This window comes from Tachypleus tridentatus, unplaced genomic scaffold (assembly GCF_004210375.1).
Source record: "Tachypleus tridentatus isolate NWPU-2018 unplaced genomic scaffold, ASM421037v1 Hic_cluster_1, whole genome shotgun sequence".
Classification (NCBI taxonomy): Eukaryota; Metazoa; Arthropoda; class Merostomata; order Xiphosura; family Limulidae; genus Tachypleus; species Tachypleus tridentatus.
In genome coordinates this window covers 28,347,410-28,373,808 of record NW_027467777.1, presented here as the reverse complement: position 1 = coordinate 28,373,808, position 26,399 = coordinate 28,347,410, and the positions used below count along the sequence as shown (strand labels likewise).

The window sequence follows — 26,399 nt, the reverse complement described above, 5'->3', positions numbered from 1 at the left end:
TGTAATCCATAATACCACTCGAGCATCAGATTCATTATACAGTGTAATCCATAACACCACTCAAGCATCAGATTCATTATACAGTGTAATCCCTAACACCACTCAAGCATCAGATTCATTATACAGTGTAATCCCTAACACCACTCAAGCATCAGATTCATTATACAGTGTAATCCATAACACCACTCAAGCATCAGATTCATTATACAGTGTAATCCATAACACCACTCAAGCATCAGATTCATTATACAGTGTAATCCATAACAGTAATCCCTAATTCATTATACAGTGTTTTATGACTACAAATGTTTTTCACAATTACTCATTGTTAATTGAAACAATAATTTTATTGTTTATTTCAGAGTTTTTGAATAGTGATAGAATCTAGTTACAATCAACTTATTTTTATGAGCTGTGATGTATAAAGAGTTGTTACTGATGAAGTTATATTTTTATTAAGGCATCCTTCATTTATTACACTGAATATTTACTTAACTAAAATGGCTGTAATGTTCCTATTTCATCTATTTAGGTGAAGTCCTCCATCAATGACTAAGACCTGGAAATAAAAGTAATATTAATTACTTCTGTAAAGTTATTAAAACCTGAGTTAAATAATGAGGACATTTTGTAAAGTTTACACAAATATATAACTGAAACAAAACAGTTTTACACAGTTCTCTGTGTAAGAAGACACAATATGAATTCAAGTATGACCAGCAGAGTAAATAGCTCTACTGAACCAAGTCTGAATTACTGAACCACAAGTCAAATACTAATCTGACACAAAATATGACCCATAAAAACATAAAGTACTGACACAAAATATGACCCATAAAACATAAAGTACTGACTGAAGGATGACAAAAGGACAATCCATAAAACATAAAGTACTGACAAAAAATATGACTCATAAAAACATAAAGTACTGATTGAAGGATGAAATATAATATCATAAAGTACTGATAGAAGAACGATCCATAAAAACATAAAGTACTGACATATAGACAGTTCATAAAAAAGTACTAACACAAATATGGTCCACAAAAACATAAATTACTGACACAACGACGATTCATACAAACATAAAGTACTAACTGAAGGATGATCCATAAAAACATAAAGTACTGATAGGAGAACAATTCATAAAAACATAAAGTAGTAACAAAGAGACAATACATAAAAACATAAAGTACTGACACAAATATCATCCATAAAAACATAAAGTAGTAACAAAGAGACAATTCATAAAAACATAAAGTGGTAACAAAGAGACAATTCATAAAAACATAAAGTACTGACACAAAGAATACAGTTCATAATAAATGTTTTTTGTAAAAAAGTGAGAAAGACTGATTGTCTACATGAAATAATTTTCTCTTTACCTCTCCTGTAATAAAATAATTTTCTCTTTACCTCTCCTGTAATAAACGGGGAAGTCGCAAGGAAACAAACTCCTTCTGCAACATCTCCAGGAGCTCCTAACCTACTTAATGGTATTCGTTTTTTAACTTGTTCAATGTCCAAATTCTCCGTCATAACTGTCTGAATATATCCTGTCAAGCGGTAAAAGGTTAAGAAAGTAAAACAATTATTATAGTTGTAAAAAGTTTTTAAATGTTTTACATATGAAACTACTTTTTAATAAAATGAATACAGTATTTCTAAAGGAAATTACTAAATAATACAACTGTTTATTTTACACTTGAGTGATGTTTATTTAATGAACATTTTATTACAGAGAAATTCTTTACTTTTGCACAATGTTTAATCAAATTTTGTTCTTATAACTGCAAAATATGGAGAGTCTGTTCTTAGTCCATTTCCATTAAATACAGTAACATAAAGTATCAGCTGTACTTGATTCACTTAAACATATATACCTGGTATTACATGACTGACTCAACCTTTAGGTGTACTTGATTCACTCAAACATATATACCTGGTGTTACAAGGTTGACTCAACATTTAGGTGTACTTGACTCACTGAAACATATATACCTGGTGTTACATGACTGACTCAACCTTTAGGTGTACTTGATTCACTTAAACATATATACCTGGTGTTACATGACTGACTCAACCTTTAGGTGTACTTGATTCACTCAAACATATATACCTGGTGTTACAAGGTTGACTCAACATTTAGGTGTACTTGACTCACTGAAACATATATACCTGGTGTTACATGACTGACTCAACCTTTAGGTGTACTTGATTCACTCAAACATATATACCTGGTGTTACATGACTGACTCAACCTTTAGGTGTACTTGATTCACTCAAACATATATACCTGGTACTACATGACTGACTCAACCTTTAGGTGTACTTGATTCACTCAAACATATATACCTGGTATTACAAGGTTGACTCAACCTTTAGGTGTACTTGATTCACTCAAACATATATACCTGGTACTACATGACTGACTCAACCTTTAGGTGTACTTGATTCACTCAAACATATATACCTGGTATTACAAGGTTGACTCAACCTTTAGGTGTACTTGATTCACTCAAACATATATACCTGGTGTTACAAGGTTGACTCAACCTTTAAGTGTACTTGATTCACTCAAACATATATACCTGGTGTTACATGACTGACTCAACCTTTAGGTGTACTTGATTCACTCAAACATATATACCTGGTACTACATGACTGACTCAACCTTTAGGTGTACTTGATTCACTCAAACATATATACCTGGTATTACAAGGTTGACTTAACCTTTAGCTGTACTTGATTCACTTAAACATATATACCTGGTGTTACATGACTGGCTCAACCTTTAGGTGTACTTGATTCACTTAAACATATATAACTGGTGTTACATGACTGACTCAACCTTCAGCTGTACTTGATTCACTTACACATATATACCTGGTATTACAAGATTGACTCAACCTTTAGCTGTACTTGATTCACTCAAACATATATACCTGGTATTACATGACTGACTCAACCTTTAGGTGTACTTGATTCACTCAAACATATATATCTGGTATTACAAGGTTGACTCAACCTTTAGGTGTACTTGATTCATTCAAACATATATACCTGGTGTTACATGACTGACTCAACCTTTAGGTGTACTTGATTCACTTAAACATATATACCTGGTACTACAAGGTTGACTCGTATTCCTCGTGAAGCAACCTCTCGTGCTAAGGACTTGGTAAGACCAACTAATCCTGCTTTTGATGCAGCATACACAGTCTGCCCTGTGTTCCCAGTAAGTCCCACAACACTACCTTAATATGTAAGAAAATATATATTTAATTATAGTTTATTCTAGGTCTCATTACAAACATTCATATATAAATTATCATAGAGGCTTACCACTACAAACATCAAATATCATAGAGTTTTACCACTACAAACATCAAACATCATAGAGTTTTACCACTACAAACATCAAATATCATAGAGGCTTACCACTACAAACATCAAATATCATAGAGGCTTACCACTACAAACATCAAACATCATAGAGTTTTACCATTAAAAATACCAATTATTATACAGATTTACAATAACAAACATCACTTGTCACAGAGTTTTACTATTATAAACATCACTTGTCACAAAGTTTTACTATTATAAACATCATAAACATGTAGGTTTAACATTATAAACACCATATCATATAGGTTTAACATTATAAACATCATATCATGTAGGTTTACCATTATAAACACCATATCATATAGGTTTAACATTATAAACATCATATCATATAGGTTTAACATTATAAACACCATATCATATAGGTTTAACATTATAAACATCATATCATATAGGTTTAACATTATAAACATCATAAACATGTAGGTTTAACATTATAAACACCATATCATATAGGTTTAACATTATAAACACCATATCATATAGGTATAACATTATAAATACCATATCATATAGGTTTAACATTATAAACATCATATCATATAGGTTTAATATTATAAACATCATAATCATGTAGGTTTAACATTACAAACACCATAATCATGTAGGTTTAACATTATAAACACCATAATCATGTAGGTTTAACATTATAAACACCATAATTATGTAGGTTTAACATTATAAACACCATATCATATAGGTTTAACATTATAAACATCATAATCATGTAGGTTTAACATTATAAACATCATAATCATGTAGGTTTAACATTATAAACACCATATCATATAGGTTTAATATTATAAACACCATATCATGTAGGTTTAACATTATAAACACCATATCATGTAGGTTTAACATTATAAACATCATAATCATGTAGGTTTAACATTATAAACACCATAATCATGTAGGTTTAACATTATAAACACCATATCATATAGGTTTAACATTATAAACACCATATCATATAGGTTTAATATTATAAACACCATTATTATATAGGTTTAATATTATAAACACCATTATTATATAGGTTTAATATTATAAACACCATTATTATATAGGTTTAATACTATAAACACCATTATTATATAGGTTTAATATTATAAACACCATTATTATATAGGTTTAATATTATAAACACCATTATTATATAGGTTTAATATTATAAACACCATTATTATATAGGTTCACTATTATTAACATCATTATCATATAGGTTTCTTAAATTATATTTTAGGAACAAAGAACAGGACAATTTGATGGTATATATTTCAGCAGTAAATTCACTATAATCTAAGTAAGAACTTTCTAAAAATAGTAAAGCCATCTTTAAACTATTTCTAAATTATTCATGACCACTTACAAATCTAAATCTAATACCATACAAGGTAAAGTGAAGACAGATGGCATTAATCACATTTATGATACATATTTTGATTTATTTGTCATATTTAACACCAGTTTGTTTTCATCATAACATTACTACTTGGTAACTTTGAGTTTCAAAAATTAAATGATTGTTAGAAAACTTTATTTTCCCATTATTTATTTAACCTGTAACATTATGTCCTCAAATATTAAGCTGTCAACACTTACCGACATTAATAATGTTCCCACACTTGTGCTTCAACATGAAACGGACAGAAATTTTTGAGATGATTATGGATCCAATTAGGTTAACGTTAATAACTGAGTTTATGTCTTTTGGTACAGTCTGCACCAATAATCGATCAAGATTTATACCTACAGACACAAATAAGAAAATATTATAATATTCAAGCATAAACACATAAAACATGTTTTAACAACAAATGTACGAGACTGAAACAGAGATTGAGTGTCATGGTGTCCATTGTCCAACTTAGTAACAAAAAAATGTACTCCAATAGAGGGCTTAATCTGTTAACTTGAAAGAAATCATTACTTCCCAAATGAATTAACTTTTTTCCAGAGTTTTCATGAAGATGCAGAGAGTTGCTAGACAATGTTATTCTGGTATAAACTAGAAGAGTTCAAGTTCAAACAGATATTACACAAAATTATTTTACAGTGGCAAGTGAACTTCGAAACGTTTTCTCTACCAACAGAATTCATGAAAAGCACAGAGAAAATGGCTTTAAAGAGCTGAGGAACGAGACTGCATGTACTGAAACATATGATTGATGGAATGTATATTGCTCTGTTAGCTTCAAAATTCCAAGACTGATAGGAAATTCAAATATCTTTTGAGAACTAAACATGGCATGTAATAGCTTGTTTGGAAATCAGCCCACTGAAACACATAACCCTAACTCACAGAATGGTAGCTAAACCTAAATAATCACAATATCCATAATCTACCATCATTCAACTGATACTTAAAAATGTTAAGCACAATATTTTTAAAACTTTTTCACAGGTGTCAGCACATGTATAGGTTCTTAACCACTGATAAGCTGTTTCAAATGTATATTCCACTAAACTACTTAAATTATTGTACTTGTGTAAAACATACTTGTAATTTAGTGGTATGAATATCCTGTAACAACTTTTAATAATTATCTAAAAAACACAGTTTATTTTGTTCTGAACTAATAGATATTTCCACTTTATAATGTCAAAACATGGCTAAAAGAAAGCAGTAACAATAACTGTGGCTTTTTCTCCCAAAATATTACATTTCATGATTATTTTATTGTAAAATATCACCATTTCATGATTATTTTGTTGTAAAATATCACCATTTCATGACCTGCTGCATTAAATAAAAGTCATGGCCTACTGAATATAACTCAAAGGGAAACCTAACCCTACCACGCTCACAAATACTTTTAATCCAAATGAAAACATGACCACTAGGGTCACACATATTAAATGTAACTGAAGTTAAAATATGACCCTAATATGTCCATGACCCACTACATATCACCCAAATAAAATCATGACCCTACTAAGTCCACGACCTACTACATATAACCTAAATAAAATCATGACTCTACTAAGACCATGACCTACTACATATAACCTAAGTAAAATCATGACCCTACTAAGACCATGACCTACTATGTATCACCTAAATAAAACCATGACCCTACTGAGAACATGACCTATTAATGTAACCTAAATCATGGCCTTACTAAGCCAATGACCTACTACATATAACCAAAATAAAATCATGACCCTACTGAGACCATGACCTATTAAATGTAACCTAAATCATGGCCTTACTAAGCCAATGACCTACTACATATAACTTAAATAAAATCATGACCCTTCTAGGTTCATGGCCTACTACTTATACCCTATATAAAATAATGACCCTACTAAGTCCAAAACCTACTACATATAACCAAAATAAAATCATGACCCTACTGAGACCATGACCTATTACATGTAACCTAAATCATGGCCTTACTAAGCCAATGACCTACTACATATAACTTAAATAAAATCATGACCCTTCTAGGTTCATGGCCTACTACTAATACCCTATATAAAATAATGACCCTACTATGTCCAAAACCTGCTACATATAACCAAAATAAAATTATGACTCTACTAAGTTCATGGCCTACTACTTATAACCTAAATAAAATCATGACCCTACTAAGACCATGACCTACTATGTATCACCTAAATAAAACCATGACTCTACTGAGACCATGACCTATTACATATAACCTAAATCATGGTCTTAGTAAGCCAATGACCTACTACATATAACCTAAATAAAATCATGACCCTTCTAAGTTCATGACCTACTACATTTAACCTAAATATAATTATGACCCTACTAAGTTCATGGCCTACTATTTATAACCTTAATAAAATCATGACCCTACTAAGACCATGACCTACTATGTATCACCTAAATAAAATTATGACCCTACTAAGTCCATGACCTACTACATATCACCCAAATGAAATCATGACCATAGTAAGTCCATGACCTACTAAATATAACCCAAGTGATGTTATGAGAATGTGAAGCTCCCATACAAACTTACCTGTAAGTTAACAACCACTGATAACGGTCCCGTGGTCTCTTTACTAACTTCAACTTACCTCCACAGTTAACAACCACTCGTAATGAGCCCATGGTCTCTTCTACTAACTTCAACTTACCTGTACAGTTAACAACCACTCCTAACGGTCTCATGGTCTCTTCTACTAACTTCAAACTTACCTGTACAGTTAACAATCACTCATAATGGTCCCATGGTCTCTTCTACTAACTTCAAACTTACCTGTACAGTTAACAATCACTCATAACGGTCCCATGGTCTCTTCTACTAACTTCAACTTACCTGCACAGTTAACAACCACTCCTAACGGTCCCATGGTCTCTTCTACTAACTTCAAACTTACCTGTACAGTTAACAATCACTCATAACGGTCCCATGGTCTCTTCTACTAACTTCAACTTACCTGCACAGTTAACAACCACTCCTAACGGTCCCATGGTCTCTTCTACTAACTTCAAAGTTTTCTGCACTGTCTTTTCATCTGTTACATCACACTGCAATCCTTTAATACGAACCTTACAGTGGTAAAAAAAATAATTAACCAAAGTAAAGACAATATTAGACATTTAAGTATTCAACTCAAAGATATTCAGAAATATGTAAACAATCAAATGTAAAAACATAGGTTTTTAAAGATAATAACTTATGAAAATGACAATGACATCTAAAACACATACATATATATATCAATATCTCATAAAACTTTATTCAAATAAATTTAGATGCCACATTGTCTTGAAGAAACCATCATATTATTCTACAAGCTATTATGATTATGGATCTGAATACTTTACACACACCAATGTTAAACAGTTACTACATTTTTTACAGGAATAAAACTCAAAACCATTTCTTATGATTTTATCAGCTAATATTCTGTTAAAAATTTTAATCTTACAGAGCTGGTTTAAAATATATCTTTATTCAGGTGTACACAGGTAAACGTTTCTAATTTTTTTGTGCAAATGTTCTGCACATAGCATGCATTTTTTAAACTGAATGTTAAATGGTTATGATATATACTAATATCTTTATGTAGTCAAAGGTTATATAATTTTGGTTATGGTCTGCTTTCTCTTGGGAGGGTCAACTCACTTCAACTAGTGACACAGGTACATGTAGAAACTAATAAGGGTTAGTTCTGTTTCATTAAAAATGTTGTTTGGAACAGTTGCCATATGCAGCACTTAATTCTGGTATTTTAATATGTTTATAAGATTATAGAACAATAATGGAACATTTTTTGTCTGTGTTATGTGCACATATAAATAATAACAAATAATTCCTTTCAACACTATATAGTCACTAAACTTGAGGCCAGGCAGTCTCATAAATGCAAGACATACAAACACACTAATTGTAAATACAAGTTCTATTTCACCACATGTACAAACACATTAATTGTAAATACAAGTTCTATTTCATCACATGTACAAACACACTAATTGTAAATACAAGTTCTATTTCACCACATGTACAAACACATTAATTGTAAATACAAGTTCTATTTCATCACATGTACAAACACACTAATTGTAAATAAAAGTTCTATTTCATCACATGTACAAACACATTAATTGTAAATACAAGTTCTATTTCACCACATGTACAAACACCTTAATTGTAAATACAAGTTCTATTTCATCACATGTACAAACACATTAATTGTAAATACAAGTTCTATTTCACCACATGTACAAACACATTAATTGTAAATACAAGTTCTATTTCATCACATGTACAAACACATTAATTGTAAATACAAGTTCTATTTCATCACATCTACAAACACATTAATTGTAAATACAAGTTCTCTTTCATCACATGTACAAACACACTAATTGTAAATACAAGTTCTATTTCATCACATGTACAAACACATTAATTGTAAATACAAGTTCTATTTCATCACATCTACAAACACATTAATTGTAAATACAAGTTCTAATTCATCACATGTACAAACACACTAATTGTAAATACAAGTTCTATTTCATCACATGTACAAACACATTAATTATAAATACAAGTTCTATTTCATCACATGTACAAACACCTTAGTTGTAAATACAAGTTCTATTTCATCACATGTACAAACACATTAATTGTAAATACAAGTTCTATTTCATCACATGTACAAACACACTAATTGTAAATACAAGTTCTATTTCATCACATGTACAAACACATTAATTGTAAATACAAGTTCTATTTCATCACATGTACAAACACACTAATTGTAAATACAAGTTCTAATTCATCACATGTACAAACACACTAATTGTAAATACAAGTTCTATTTCATCACATGTACAAACACATTAATTGTAAATACAAGTTCTATTTCATCACATGTACAAACACATTAATTGTAAATACAAGTTCTATTTCACCACATGTACAAACACATTAATTGTAAATACAAGTTCTATTTCATCACATGTACAAACACACTAATTGTAAATACAAGTTCTATTTCATCACATGTACAAACACATTAATTATAAATACAAGTTCTATTTCATCACATGTACAAACACCTTAATTGTAAATACAAGTTCTATTTCATCACATGTACAAACACATTAATTGTAAATACAAGTTCTATTTCATCACATGTACAAACACACTAATTGTAAATACAAGTTCTATTTCATCACATGTACAAACACATTAATTGTAAATACAAGTTCTATTTCATCACATGTACAAACACACTAATTGTAAATACAAGTTCTATTTCACCACATGTACAAACACATTAATTGTAAATACAAGTTCTATTTCATCACATGTACAAACACATAAATTGTAAATACAAGTTCTATTTCACCACATGTACAAACACACTAATTGTAAATACAAGTTCTATTTCACCACATGTACAAACACATTAATTGTAAATACAAGTTCTATTTCATCACATGTACAAACACACTAATTGTAAATACAAGTTCTATTTCACCACATGTACAAACACATTAATTGTAAATACAAGTTCTATTTCATCACATCTACAAACACATTAATTGTAAATACAAGTTCTATTTCACCACATGTACAAACACATTAATTGTAAATACAAGTTCTATTTCATCACATGTACAAACACACTAATTGTAAATACAAGTTCTATTTCACCACATGTACAAACACATTAATTGTAAATACAAGTTCTATTTCATCACATGTACAAACACATTAATTGTAAATACAAGTTCTATTTCATCACATGTACAAACACACTAATTGTAAATACAAGTTCTATTTCATCACATGTACAAACACATTAATTGTAAATACAAGTTCTATTTCATCACATGTACAAACACACTAATTGTAAATACAAGTTCTATTTCACCACATGTACAAACACATTAATTGTAAATACAAGTTCTATTTCATCACATGTACAAACACACTAATTGTAAATACAAGTTCTATTTCACCACATGTACAAACACATTAATTGTAAATACAAGTTCTATTTCATCACATGTACAAACACATTAATTGTAAATACAAGTTCTATTTCACCACATGTATAAACACATTAATTGTAAATACAAGTTCTATTTCATCACATGTACAAACACATTAATTGTAAATACAAGTTCTATTTCACCACATGTACAAACACATTAATTGTAAATACAAGTTCTATTTCATCACATGTACAAACACACTAATTGTAAATACAAGTTCTATTTCATCACATGTACAAACACACTAATTGTAAATAGAAGTTCTATTTCATCACATGTACAAACACACTAATTGTAAATACAAGTTCAATTTCATCACATGTACAAACACACTAATTGTAAATACAAGTTCTATTTCATCACACGTATTTTTTTCTCTTTGTTCTCCAATTCAAGTTACTCTCTTTACATTTATGGAACCTTCATCTTGAGGGCATTTTTAACTTATCTGTTAGACATCAGCGTATCAGAGCAGATGACTTTAATTGAGCACAATGGTTTACAATGATAATTCATACTGAGAATTACTGTATTTCTAAACTATGTCTAACAACATGTATTTGAATTAAAATATTTAATGTTTAAAAATTCAGTCGGTTAGAAAAAGAATCATGAACCAAAATATCCTGTTAAAAACAAATTAATGTCTCTCTACATAAAGAGATGTTATAAGATGTTATAAGACCTTGCAGCCTCTCTACAAGAAGAGATGTTATAAGACCTTGCAACCTCTCTACAAGAAGAGATGTTATAAGACCTTGCAGCCTCTCTACAAGAAGAGATGTTATAAGACCTTGCAGCCTCTCTACAAGAAGAGATGTTATAAGACCTTGCAGCCTCTCTACAAGAAGAGATGTTATAAGACATTGCAGCCTCTCTACAAGAAGAGATGTTATAAGACCTCACAGCCTCTCTACAAGAAGAGATGTTATAAGACCTCGCAGCCTCTACACAAGAAGAGATGTTATAAGACCTTGCAGCCTCTCTACAAGAAGAGATGTTATAAGACCTCGCAGCCTCTCTACAAGAAGAGATGTTATAAGACCTTGCAGCCTCTACAAGAAGAGATGTTATAAGACCTTGCAGCCTCTCTACAAGAGATGTTATAAGATGTTATAAGACCTTGCAGCCTCTCTACAAAAAGAGATGTTATAAGACCTTGCAGCCTCTCTACAAGAAGAGAAGTTATAAGACCTTGCAACCTCTCTACAAGAAGAGATGTTATAAGATGCTATAAGACCTTGCAGCCTCTCTACAAGAAGAGATGTTATAAGACCTTGCAGCCTCTCTACAAGAGATGTTATAAGATGTTATAAGACCTTGCAGCCTCTCTACAAAAAGAGATGTTATAAGACCTTGCAGCCTCTCTACAAGAAGAGATGTTATAAGACCTTGCAACCTCTCTACAAGAAGAGATGTTATAAGATGCTATAAGACCTTGCAGCCTCTCTACAAGAAGAGATGTTATAAGACCTTGCAGCCTCTCTACAAGAAGAGATGTTATAAGACCTTGCAGCCTCTCTACAAGAAGAGATGTTATAAGACCTCCCAGCCTCTCTACAAGAAGAGATGTTATAAGACCTCACAGCCTCTCTACAAGAAGAGATGTTATAAGATGCTATAAGACCTTGCAGCCTCTCTACAAGAAGAGATGTTATAAGACCTCGCAGCCTCTCTACAAGAAGAGATGTTATAAGAACTTGCAGCCTCTCTACAAGAAGAGATGTTATAAGACCTTGCAGCCTCTCTACAAGAAGAGATGTTATAAGACCTTGCAGCCTCTCTACAAGAAGAGATGTTATAAGACCTCCCAGCCTCTCTACAAGAAGAGATGTTATAAGACCTCACAGCCTCTCTACAAGAAGAGATGTTATAAGACCTTGCAGCCTCTCTACAAGAAGAGATGTTATAAGATGCTATAAGACCTTGCAGCCTCTCTACAAGAAGAGATGTTATAAGACCTCGCAGCCTCTCTACAAGAAGAGATGTTATAAGAACTTGCAGCCTCTCTACAAGAAGAGATGTTATAAGACCTTGCAGCCTCTCTACAAGAAGAGATGTTATAAGACCTTGCAGCCTCTCTACAAGAAGAGATGTTATAAGACCTTGCAGCCTCTCTACAAGAGATGTTATAAGATGTTACAAGACCTTGCAGCCTCTCTACAAGAAGAGATGTTATAAGACCTCGCAGCCTCTCTACAAGAAGAGATGTTATAAGACCTCGCAGCCTCTCTACAAGAAGAGATGTTATAGACCTCGCAGCCTCTCTACAAGAAGAGATGTTATAAGACCTGGCAGCTTGTTCTCTTCCTTATACATCTATTGTTTTCTCCTCTCTACAACTGATATAATAAACTCTCACAGTTGTAAACCCAGTATGAACCCTGTTTGACAACTGCAATGCTGTTACTCACCACATTAGTTTCAAACCTACATTATTAAATTTGTTAATGAAATAAAACATTAAATACACTGACCATCTAAAAATGTAATCAGATTTTTATATTCTATTTTAGTGAAGTAAAAAGAGTGGTATTGATTAGAAACTTGTCAAAGGTGTGACTACAGATGAATCGTATCAATTGGAGACTTGTCAAAGGTGTGACTACAGATGAATGGTATCAATTGGAGATTTGTCAAAGTTGTGACTACAGATGAATGGTATCTATCAGACACTTGTCAAAGGTGTGACTACAGATGATTGGTATCTATCAGAGACTTGTCGAAGGTGTGACTACAGATGATTGGTATCTATCAGAGACTTGTCGAAGGTGTGACTACAGAAGAATGTTATCTATTAGAGACTTGTCAAAGGTATGACTACAGATGAATGGTATCTATCAGAGACTTGTCAAAGGTGTGACTACAGAAGAATGGTATCTATCAGAGACTTGTCAAAGGTGTGACTACAGAAGAATGGTATCTATCAGAGACTTGTCAAAGGTATGACTACAGAAGAATGGTATCTATCAAATGTGACTACAGATAAATGGTATCGGTTGGAGACTTGTCAAAGGTATGACTACAGATGAATGGTATCTATCAGAGACTTGTCAAAGGTGTGACTACAGATGAATGGTATCTATCAGAGACTTGTCAAAGGTGTGACTACAGATGAATGGTATCTATCAGAGACTTGTCAAAGGTGTGACTACAGATGAATGGTATCTATCAGAGACATGTCAAAGGTATGACTACAGATGAATGGTATCTATCAGAGACTTGTCAAAGGTGTGACTACAGATGAATGGTATCTATCAGAGACTTGTCAAAGGTGTGACTACAGAAAAATGGTATCTATAAAAGACTTGTCAAAGGTATGACTACAAAAGAATGGTATCTATAAAAGACTTGTCAAAGGTGTGACTACAGATGAATGGTGTCTGTCAGAGACTTGTCAAAGGTGTAACTACAGATGAATGGTATCTATCAGAGACTTGTCAAAGGTGTGACTACAGAAAAATGGTATCTATAAAAGACTTGTCAAAGGTATGACTACAAAAGAATGGTATCTATAAAAGACTTGTCAAAGGTGTGACTACAGAAAAATGGTATCTATAAAAGACTTGTCAAAGGTATGACTACAAAAGAATGGTATCTATCAAAGACTTGTCAAAGGTATGACTACAAAAGAATGGTATCTATAAAAGACTTGTCAAAGGTGTGACTACAGAAAAATGGTATCTATAAAAGACTTGTCAAAGGTATGACTACAAAAGAATGGTATCTATAAAAGACTTGTCAAAGGTATGACTACAGATGAATGGTATCTATCAAAGACTTGTCAAAGGTATGACTACAGATGAATGGTATCGGTTGGAGACTTGTCAAAGATGTGACTACAGATGAATGGTATCGGTTGGATACTTGTCAAAGGTGTGACTACAGATGATTGGTATCTATCAGAGACTTGTCAAAGGTATGATTACAGATGAATGGTATCTATCAGAGACTTGTCAAAGGTGTGACTACAGATGAATGGTATCTATCAAAGACTTGTCAAAGGTATGACTACAGATGAATGGTATCTATCAGAGACTTGTCAAAGGTATGACTACAGAAGAATGGTATCTATCAGAGACTTGTCAAAGGTGTGACTACAGATAAATGATATTGGTTGGAGACTTGTCAAAGGTATGACTACAGATGAATGGTATCTATCAGAGACTTGTCAAAGGTGTGACTACAGATGAATGGTATCTATCAAAGACTTATCAAAGGTATGACTACAGATGAATGGTATCTATCAGAGACTTGTCAAAGGTGTAACTACAGATGAATGGTATCTATCAGAGACTTGTCAAAGGTGTGACTACAAAAAAATGGTATCTATAAAAGACTTGTCAAAGGTATGACTACAAAAGAATGGTATCTATAAAAGACTTGTCAAAGGTATGACTACAAAAGAATGGTATCTATCAAAGACTTGTCAAAGGTATGACTACAGATGAATGGTATCTATCAGAGACTTGTCAAAGGTATGACTACAGATGAATGGTATCTATCAGAGACTTGTCAAAGGTATGACTACAGATGAATGGTATCTATCAGAGACTTGTCAAAGGTGTGACTACAGATGAATGGTATCTATCAGAGACTTGTCAAAGGTGTGACTACAGAAAAATGGTATCTCTAAAAGACTTGTCAAAGGTATGACTACAAAAGAATGGTATCTATCAAAGACTTGTCAAAGGTGTGACTACAGATGAATGGTATCTATTAGAGACTTGTCAAAGGTGTGACTACGGAGAATGGTATAGATTGGAGATTTGTCAAAGGTGTGACTACAGATGAATGGTATCTATCAGAGACTTGTCAAAGGTATGACTACAGATGAATGGTATCTATCAGAGACTTGTCAAAGGTGTGACTACAGATGAATGGTATCTATCAGAGACTTGTCAAAGGTATGACTACAGATGAATGGTATCTATCAGAGACTTGTCAAAGGTGTGACTACAGATGAATGGTATCTATCAGAGACTTGTCAAAGGTGTGACTACAGAAAAATGGTATCTATAAAAGACTTGTCAAAGGTATGACTACAAAAGAATGGTATCTATCAAAGACTTGTCAAAGGTGTGACTACAGATGAATGGTATCTATCAGAGACTTGTCAAAGGTGTGACTACAGAAAAATGGTATCAATTGGAGACTTGTCAAAGGTGTGACTACAGATGAATGGTATCGATTGGAGATTGTCAAAGGGGTGACTACAGAAAAATAATATCAACTGGAGACTTGTCAAAGGTGTGACTACAAAAGAATAGTATGAACTGGAGACTTGTCAAAGGTGTGACTACAGATGAATGGCATCAACCGGAGACTTGTCAAAGGTGTGACTACAGAAGAACGGTACCATAATGAATATCATAATTACTTCAGAATAGAGGCTGAAAGACAATTATGGGGTTTGATATGTTCTACTAGTAACATTTTGGTTGAATGTGTTCTACAACTACCAACAGTTTGGTTGAGTAGAGATACTTTAACTGAAAGAAACAACAACATAAGAATTACAATAAATCATCACAACAGGAATTTGAAATGATTATGGATGTAGCTAAAGCTAAACCAACACAGAGAAAACTTGCCAACCAAAGTTTCAAGAAAAATGTTTACTTCATTAATTTTTTCACAGACAGATGTTTTTGGTTAAGACTAATTTATGTTCCTGTCATGAAAATTGAACAAACAGTATATAAGACTTCTTTTGTTAACTTCAACATTCAGTAACAAAAATATATATACACACGGAAGTCTTCTAAACATGAAAAAACATGCACTTATAAGCAGCTTTCAAAGTGGAAACCAGTAACTGGTGGGGTGGCAGTGTTTTGTCTACATTCCATAGAAAACTTTAAAAATATTAAATATTTATTAAGTATCAATTCTACATCACAGGGCACTAAACTAAAATAAACCTTGCACTGAGACATGTCAACATTCTTTAAAAAATATATATCAAAGATTTCCAAGACATCCAGTAAGTTATAGTCTTCTGTTTATTGCTACAATATTCCACATATGGTTGTAGACTTCATTACTTAATGCATTGCCTGTTGTTGGACATAAAAATTACTGTATTCATCTTTGACATGTCCACCTATAGTATATCACTATTTCAGCTTCCCTTGTTCTAAATAGTGGGGGCCTCTTTAGCAATTTTCTTTGCTGAAAGTCTCGATCCATAATTCTTTACATTTAACCACTGCCTGCAAGCATTTACATAAACAATACCCCAAACGATTGTATACACAGTAAAAATCTAGATTTCTATTAGTATTACAGTATTGTATTTAGTAACAAACGTATGTGCACGTTTTGTTAAAAAAAATTAAGATATAACAAAAATAGTATTTCTTTTTAAATGTTTATTGCACTATCAAGAGAAAAACAAATCTTATGATAGGATATTTTAAAGTAAATCCATAAAATTCAGCCCTTGAAAAGTAGAGTGTACAGTGAGGAGCATATAATTTTAATTCATGACGACAGAAACCCACTTGAAGTGACAATATATCTCAAGGCTGGTATGGGTATTAAAACTTTTACTAACAACGTTTTGATCTTAAATTAACTGTCTCAGCCGTCCTGAAATATATGTAATTGTAATGTTCAGTTTCTTAAAGTTATCATACGGTTAAAGAAGTTATAACATATTGGCGGTTGTAATGACATTTGAGAACACAATACGTACTGAAGATACATTATCCTTCTCTAATGTTGCAATAGCTTCCTCACGTTTATTGTTGTTACGTGAAAGAATAACTACGTCATAACCTACACGAATAAATTTGGAAGCAACTGCCCTACCAATCCCTTGGGAACCACCAAATACTGCTGCAACACCGATCATGGTTGTGTATAGCCTGCCATCTGTTGAAGAATATATATACTCAATGTTTGAAAATAATTTTTTGTTTTGTTTTTTATTTTTCAATTTCGCACAAAGCTACACGAGGGCTATCTACACTAGCTGTCCCTAATTTAATAGTGTAAGACTAGAGGGAAGGCAGCTAGTCATCACCACCCACCGCCAACTCTTGGGCTAATCTTTTACTAACGAATAGCGGGATTGACCGTAACTTTATAACGTCCCCATGGCTGAAAGGGCGGGCATGTTTGGTGCAACGGGAATCGAATCAGCAACCCTCGGATTACAAGTCTAACGCCTTAACCCATCTTGCTATACCGGGCCTAAGTAAATATAAAATCTTAGATGTTGGATTATATTTATTAATATAGGTTTAAAGGCGTTCCTTTAATTTTGCGTTTGTTTATGTTTGTTTCAAATTACCTCTTTCTTTCTTTGTGAACCTGACGATAACCGAAGAAAGTCGAAACGTTGTTCGTTCCTCTTGCTTTCTCTATCTGTACCAGCCGTTTTTGTTTTTACATATATAATTTTCTATACAAGTGGGTTTTCTCGTCATCACGGATACATGATGAAAAATTTGCAATGCAGTCTTAATAAGAAATTTTGAACAATGCTATTAACAAACTGCATTTTTAGGACAGCTGACAATGCACAATAATAAAAAGATAAAAATAAGAGACTGTTCTTATTTTAGAAGTGCTATAATATCGTAAGTAATACTTTCATGCTGACCCATCTGCCAATTACTTCTGTGCTCTGAGGAGTCTCTCTTGTAAACAGCCCAATTGTGGATTTTTCGAAATAACTTTTTTCTCATCCCAAAGTAAAAATTTATGCTTGATAAAACAAAAAAAACACTATCCTTGGATAATATGTCTTCCACATCTTGTTTCTCCAATGTTTTTCTTCTTTTTTACTGTTTTCATTGATATAGGCATTGGTTGCAAACCTTTCTGGTGTCGCATTATATGTGGTTTGAACAATTCCTGACGATTCATGGCTAGCTTTGAAAACGCATTGTGAAAAGATTAATTAATATGTTCTATATTTTGTATATAAGATATAGACCTATTTTAACAGAAATACCACCTTGAAAAATAATTTTAGCACTTTTAGTATTGCATACCTTTTTTATTATTTTAAGGAAAATAATATAGAGGGGACTATAATATTTTGCACATAATGTTTAACTAGAAAGAAATATTAAACTATGTTTGGTTTAGCACGAATTTACGCTTTAGGTTATTTGCGCTTTGCACATATAGAAAATGGAATCTCTGGTTTTAGCGTTGCAGGTTTATAAACTTACGCTGGCACATTGGGGACGTGTTAAATTATACGTATAAAATTAGATTGCAGTGATATGGCATCTTATGCACAATGATTTCAATTAATAACATGTAGATGGCACTAGCAAATATAATTTATAAAAGTACTTCGTGTAGGGTAGGTCTCATGTTTGTTTCACATGCTTTTCGTTTAATATTTGTTAAGTAATAACATTATTGATGCTATTGTTAATTACTTATTACTGTTAATAACATTACTTATTATTCGTCAATATATTGAGTATTATAAGTTTTATTGTTAACACCGTTACTAATAATAGATTCTTCACTCTGCCTTGTGTGAGTGTGACGTTCTGTAACTTGAGTATCTTCACGGCCAAACGAATGATTTGAATTTATTTCTTTATAATTCTTATGACTACGTTTGTGCAAAAGTATTGCGCTACGGATTTTTAAGAATTGAAGAATTGCGGAACACTAAATGCTAAGCATTTTCCTAAAATATGAGGCAGGTCATTGCTGAATTTTGGTGTCTGATACTTGGCGAGAGAAATAAAATATTTATTGTTGTTCCCAAACTAGTGGAACAATAATTTTCTAGTGTTCATTTTGTTAGGCAGTACGATATAAGTATTTACCCAAATAAAAGTAAATACCTATTCATTGGATTTCAGATAGAATTGTGTAAATTGTATTCCATTAAAAAAAGGCTTTGTTATATATTTTTTTATATTTTGATGCAAAACGTGTCGAAACAGTAACTGTCATATATTTTTGGAAATTTAACTATGAATTTGATTGAAATAAGTGGTACACACCATGTGATAAGGTAGAATATTGTAGGCTCTGTAGCTGTGAAAGGAAGAACCATTGAAATTTTCAGTAACTAGCTTATTTTTAGTGTACCAGCTAAAATGTGAAGTGTTTGTGGTACAGCTGTTTTAGTATAAGTGGAAGCCTGAAATCTGTAACTAAGTAATATAACTTAAGCATTATGCTCTTTAATACCAAGTAAATAGAAGTTTTATTAAATTAAGTATTTTAGTTTATAAGTTATGTATTGATAAAATACAATTATAGGACTGACCTATGGTTCTATCCTATGAAAAAATCACGTATATGTATTTATGAATAGCATAACATAATGTGACATTGTAGAACAACATGGGACCATCCTGGCTGTTCCATCCTCTACACTAAATTAACATAAAAAACTTTAAGCCAGCCATTATCATTCATATGCTTGTCAAGCTTTTTCTTAAACTTGCTTAAATTTACCATCTCTACATCATCTAAAGGCAACCAATTCCAAAGGCCAACAATCCTGTTAGAAAAATGAAACCGTCTTAGCTGAAGATGACTCCTACCTTGTCAAAATTTATATTTGTGTCCTTTAGTTGTAGTATTGTCACAGTTAAATATGACAAAAGATGATACGTCAATACTACGAGTTCCTTTTACAATTTTAAGCTTCAATCAGGTCTCGCCTTACTCCTTTTTTCAAGAGAAAATAATTTGAGAGATTTCAGCCTCTTCTCGTATAACAACCTCTCCATCCCAAATTTCCCCTCTGTAGGCTTGGCAGATAGCCCAATGTGGCTTTGCTATAAGAAAACACCTATCCCAAACATCATTCTAGTAACCCTTCTCTGAACACTTTACAACAATTTGATGCCTTTCCTAAGGTAAGAAGCCAAAGACTGAACATGGTATTCCAAACATGGACTAACCAGTGACATGTACTATGAAATTATAACTTCTTTAGACTTGCATTCAGTATTTCTGTAGTTACAACCTAAAATCCTGTTTTTTCCTACCACTAGTAACAGCACACTGATTGGATCACTTTAGAGACCCCTCTTTCTTTCATGATACTGTTAAGGTTATTTCCATCCAAGTTACACTTATAATTTAAATTATGATAACTGGCATATGACATTTTTCATAATTAAAATTTATCTGCCATTTATTTGCCTGACTCACCAGATGATCTAAATCCTTTTGTAAATCAGCAGCATCCTCTTCATAGTCAGTGAAACCCAAGATGTTAGTTCCTTGATTTACATCACTAATGTATATCTAAGACAGTAAAGTTCCTAAGACTGAGCCATGAAGTACCCTGCTTGTGACATTAATTCAGTTTGACTGAACTCCATTTGTAACAATCCTCTGGTTTCTTTCATCCAGCCTCTCTTCTATCCACATACTTATCTTCCATACCTATAGATACAATTTGTTTACCAGCCTTTTGTGTGGCACTTTGTCAAATGTTTTCTGAAAATTCAGATTTACCAAATCAACACTTACCTTCAATTGCATAAACAGTAACCTTTTCAAAGGATGTCAAAAGGTTTGTAAGGCACAAATTTTACTTAGTGAAACCATATTCATTCAACAATGTTTTAAACTTTGTTAAATGACCTTACAAAGCATCTTTTCACAGACTTTCCAAAATTATCCCACAACTGATGTAAGACTAATGGGTCTATATTTACTGGTACAAGTTTTATCATCTCCCTCCCACAACTGATGTAAGACTAATGGGTCTATATTTACTGGTACAAGTTTTATCATCTCCTCCCACAACTGATGTAAGACTAATGGGTCTATATTTACTGGTACAAGTTTTATCATCTCCTCCCACAACTGATGTAAGACTAATGGGTCTATATTTACTGGTACAAGTTTTATCATCTCCTCCCACAACTGATGTAAGACTAATGGGTCTATATTTACTGGTACAAGTTTTATCATCTCCTCCCACAACTGATGTAAGACTAATGGGTCTATATTTACTGGTACAAGTTTTATCATCTCCCTCCCACAACTGATGTAAGACTAATGGGTCTATATTTACTGGTACAAGTTTTATCATCTCCCTCCCACAACTGATGTAAGACTAATGGGTCTATATTTACTGGTACAAGTTTTATCATCTCCTCCCACAACTGATGTAAGACTAATGGGTCTATATTTACTGGTACAAGTTTTATCATCTCCTCCCACAACTGATGTAAGACTAATGGGTCTATATTTACTGGTACAAGTTTTATCATCTCCCTCCCACAACTGATGTAAGACTAATGGGTCTATATTTACTGGTACAAGTTTTATCATCTCCCTCCCACAACTGATGTAAGACTAATGGGTCTATATTTACTGGTACAAGTTTTATCAGTTCCCTCCCACAACTGATGTAAGACTAATGGGTCTATATTTACTGGTACAAGTTTTATCATCTCCCTCCCACAACTGATGTAAGACTAATGGGTCTATATTTACTGGTACAAGTTTTATCATCTCCTCCCACAACTGATGTAAGACTAATGGGTCTATATTTACTGGTACAAGTTTTATCATCTCCTCCCACAACTGATGTAAGACTAATGGGTCTATATTTACTGGTACAAGTTTTATCATCTCCCTCCCACAACTGATGTAAGACTAATGGGTCTATATTTACTGGTACAAGTTTTATCATCTCCTCCCACAACTGATGTAAGACTAATGGGTCTATATTTACTGGTACAAGTTTTATCATCTCCTCCCACAACTGATGTAAGACTAATGGGTCTATATTTACTGGTACAAGTTTTATCATCTCCTCCCACAACTGATGTAAGACTAATGGGTCTATATTTACTGGTACAAGTTTTATCATCTCCCTCCCACAACTGATGTAAGACTAATGGGTCTATATTTACTGGTACAAGTTTTATCATCTCCCTCCCACAACTGATGTAAGACTAATGGGTCTATATTTACTGGTACAAGTTTTATCATCTCCCTCCCACAACTGATGTAAGACTAATGGGTCTATATTTACTGGTACAAGTTTTATCAGTTCCCTCCCACAACTGATGTAAGACTAATGGGTCTATATTTACTGGTACAAGTTTTATCATCTCCCTCCCACAACTGATGTAAGACTAATGGGTCTATATTTACTGGTACAAGTTTTATCATCTCCCTCCCACAACTGATGTAAGACTAATGGGTCTATATTTACTGGTACAAGTTTTATCATCTCCCTCCCACAACTGATGTAAGACTAATGGGTCTATATTTACTGGTACAAGTTTTATCATCTCCCTCCCACAACTGATGTAAGACTAATGGGTCTATATTTACTGGTACAAGTTTTATCAGTTCCCTCCCACAACTGATGTAAGACTAATGGGTCTATATTTACTGGTACAAGTTTTATCAGTTCCCTCAAAAAGAGGAGTTACGTTAGCTAATGTCCAATCTTCTGCCTTCAAGAACTGACAAAAAATAGTAGTAAATGGCTCTAATATCCAATCTTTAACATCTTTCAGAACCACTGGGGTTAAAATGATGTGATCCAGGACCCTTATCACTAGTTAAACATTTCAACTTCATCTTAACCATCACTTGTTAAATGTTCCAACTTCATCTTAACCATCACTAGTTAAACAATCCAACTTCATCTTAACCATCACTAGTTAAACATTCCAACTTCATCTTAACCATCACTAGTTAAACAATCCAACTTCATCTTAACCAGCTCAGAAGTAATGCAGTCATCTTGTTTGATTCTATTTACCAACTGTTCTAGACGTGGAATACTGCCAAAATTTTCGTCAGTAAGAACTGAAGAAAAACCAAAAGTTAGTAAATCAATCATGTCATAATCATCAGATACTATCCTTCTTTTATCATCCCACAAGGGTTTTTCTTCCCATTTTAACATTTATCATTAATGTATTTAAAGAAATCTTCACCGTTATTTTTTCAAATTTTCAGCTAACCTTTTCTCACACCCTTTGTGATGTCCTGTTTCATCAAATTTCTTGATCTATAATCTTCTGCCAATTTATAGTTTTTATGTTTATGATACTTTTCTATAATTTTCTCTCTTAAACTCTGTATAAGCCAACCTAACAAAGCAACGATCACTTGTATTCATATGTTTCTTAGTTTCTCAATAATTACTTTTATTTGAAGATAACACTAAATCTAAAACAGTGCTGTTTCTGGTAAGTTTCATGACTAATTCTTGAAGAAAACCATCCTGAACTGTTTCCAGAAAGCAGTTCTTTCCTTTTTTTGGTAAAAGTGTTAATACCCATACCAGCAATCCTGATATTCATATTTCTCTCTTGTGGTTTGACTCTAGCATATCCCAGTCAATATGTCTGAAATTAAACTCACCCATCATTATGGCTTCATTAACAGTTGAAATATCAATCTCGCTGTAAAGTTTCTCACTAATTTCATTAGGGTCATCTGGTGGTCTGTAACATTTCATTAGGGTCATCTGGTGGTCTGTAACATTTCATTAGAGTCATCTGGTGGTCTGTAACATTTCATTAGTCATCTGGTGGTCTGTAACAAATTCCTACTAAGAGTTTTTCCTTTCATATCCAGTAGCAGAAACCTAAATTGATTCAATCTCCTTGCTTTAATATTTTTAACTTCAACAGGATGTAACTCACACTTTACATATAGAAACATTTGTCCCCTCTATTTGCTTCTCTGTTCCTATTAAATAACCTATAACCATGTATTTCAAAGACATTTCTGTCATCAAAATCATCCAATATAACCATGTTTCAGTTATTACCAACATTTTCTATAATTACAAGTGTTCTAAATTAATGTTTTATTTCTTATACTTCTTAGTATTGCAGTTGTAACACTTAAAGCCATTTGTATTTATACTTCTTAGTATTGCAGTTGTAACACTTAAAGCCATTTGTATTTATACTTCTTAGTATTGCAGTTGTAACACTTAAAGCCATTTGTATTTATACTTCTTAGTATTGCAGTAGTAACACTTAAAGCCATTTGTATTTATACTTCTTAGTATTGCAGTAGTAACACTTAAAGCCATTTGTATAACTACTTTTATGTTGATTTACAACATTAAACTTTCTCTATATCTCAATTTATTTTCATTTAGTTTATTTTGTCCTCATCACTATCTAGTCTACTTTGAACTTTCCTGAGTTAATAGCATTAATAAACAAGCCAGCCCGTATATACAATTTAAATGTAAACCATATATTCTAAATAGTTCCTTTCTTACACTGAGCAAATGTTACAAGTTCATCTACTAGCATGTTGTGCATAATATGGAAAATTTCAAATTAGATGTAGAACTGAACAATTTTTACTACAATTTCTAATTAATTTTCTGAATGACCAAAGTAACAGTATGTGGAAGTGTAAAATACTATCTTATGTTTGTTTATGATGTTTTGATAAATAGGACTTTTATTTAGCTGGCTAGGTTTGTAATTGATTATTTAACTGAGAAGTTAATAAATGAACCGTGTTATGCTAAACCTTTAGAATCTCACGTTATACTAAACCTTTAGAATATCATGTTATACTAAACCTTTAGAATCTCACGTTATACTAAACCTTTAGAATCTCATGTTATACTAAACCTTTAGAATCTCATGTTATACTAAACCTTTAGAATCTCATGTTATACAAAACCTTTAGAATCTCGTTATACTAAACCTTTAGAATCTCACATTATACTAAACCTTTAGAATCTCACGTTATACTAAACCTTTAGAATCTTATGTTATACTAAACCTTTAGAATCTTATGTTATACTAAACCTTTAGAATCGTATGTTATACTAAACCTTTAGAATCTCACGTTATACTAAACCTTTAGAATCTCACGTTATACAAAACCTTTAGAATCGTATGTTATACTAAACCTTTAGAATCTCACGTTATACTAAACCTTTAGAATCTCACGTTATACAAAACCTTTAGAATCTCATGTTATACTAAACCTTTAGAATCTCACATTATACTAAACCTTTAGAATCTCACGTTATACTAAACCTTTAGAATCTCACGTTATACTAAACCTTTAGAATCTCGTTATACTAAACCTTTAGAATCTCACGTTATACTAAACCTTTAGAATCTCACGTTATACAAAACCTTTAGAATCTCGTTATACTAAACCTTTAGAATCTCGTTATACTAAACCTTTAGAATCTCATGTTATACAAAACCTTTAGAATCTCACGTTATACTAAACCTTTAGAATCTCATGTTATACAAAACCTTTAGAATCTCACGTTATACAAAACCTTTAGAATCTGATGTTATACTAAACCTTCAGAATCTCGTTATACAAAACCTTTAGAATCTGATGTTATACAAAACCTTTAGAATCTCGTTATACAAAACCTTTAGAATCTCGTTATACAAAACCTTTAGAATCTCGTTATACTAAACATTTAGAATCTCATGTTATACTAAACCTTCAGAATCTCACGTTATACTAAACCTTTAGAATCTCACGTTATACTAAACCTTTAGAATCTCAT

The 26,399-nt window shown here is 32.3% G+C and overlaps 2 protein-coding genes across 7 annotated transcripts in view; one reads left to right on the top strand and one right to left on the bottom strand.

Moving 5' to 3' along the window:
* Positions 1-328: 328 nt before the first annotated feature.
* On the bottom strand, positions 329-17,791 carry LOC143241766 (carbonyl reductase family member 4-like). 4 transcript variants are annotated; one of them, XM_076484988.1, is made up of 6 exons: positions 17,607-17,791; positions 7,825-7,936; positions 5,014-5,160; positions 3,123-3,257; positions 1,386-1,556; positions 329-559 (listed from the first exon to the last, which is right to left on the bottom strand). In XM_076484988.1, exons 1-6 carry the CDS (start codon positions 17,763-17,765, stop codon positions 546-548), a joined length of 738 nt encoding a protein of 245 aa, XP_076341103.1. In that variant the 5' UTR covers positions 17,766-17,791; the 3' UTR covers positions 329-545. The 4 variants fall into 4 exon arrangements, with proteins under 4 accessions (XP_076341103.1, XP_076341104.1, XP_076341105.1 ...); XM_076484989.1 differs by having other exon boundaries at positions 1,417-1,556; XM_076484990.1 differs by lacking the exon at positions 5,014-5,160.
* A 1,311-nt stretch (positions 17,792-19,102) lies between these two features.
* The window catches only part of LOC143241882 (ADP-ribosylation factor-related protein 1-like), a 33,411-nt gene continuing 26,114 nt past the window's right edge, over positions 19,103-26,399 (top strand). Inside the window, exon 1 of one of the 3 annotated variants that reach the window (XM_076485190.1) lies at positions 19,103-19,232. The gene's annotated coding sequence lies outside the window, so the exon portion shown is untranslated. Of the gene's footprint in view, positions 19,244-19,427; positions 19,584-26,399 lie in introns of those variants that run through there. The other 2 variants (XM_076485191.1, XM_076485192.1) reach the window with 2 other exon arrangements.

Bases quoted from the DNA above. Each gene is read 5' to 3' on its own strand.
- LOC143241766 (XM_076484988.1), bottom strand. From the start codon at position 17,765: ATGATCGGTGTTGCAGCAGTATTTGGTGGTTCCCAAGGGATTGGTAGG. The intron at 3,258-5,013 runs GTAAGTGTTGAC...TTACATATTAAG, and splicing joins TGGGAACATTATTAATGTCG to GTAGTGTTGTGGGACTTACT. The intron at 1,557-3,122 runs GTATATATGTTT...ACCGCTTGACAG, and splicing joins AGTCAACCTTGTAGTACCAG to GATATATTCAGACAGTTATG.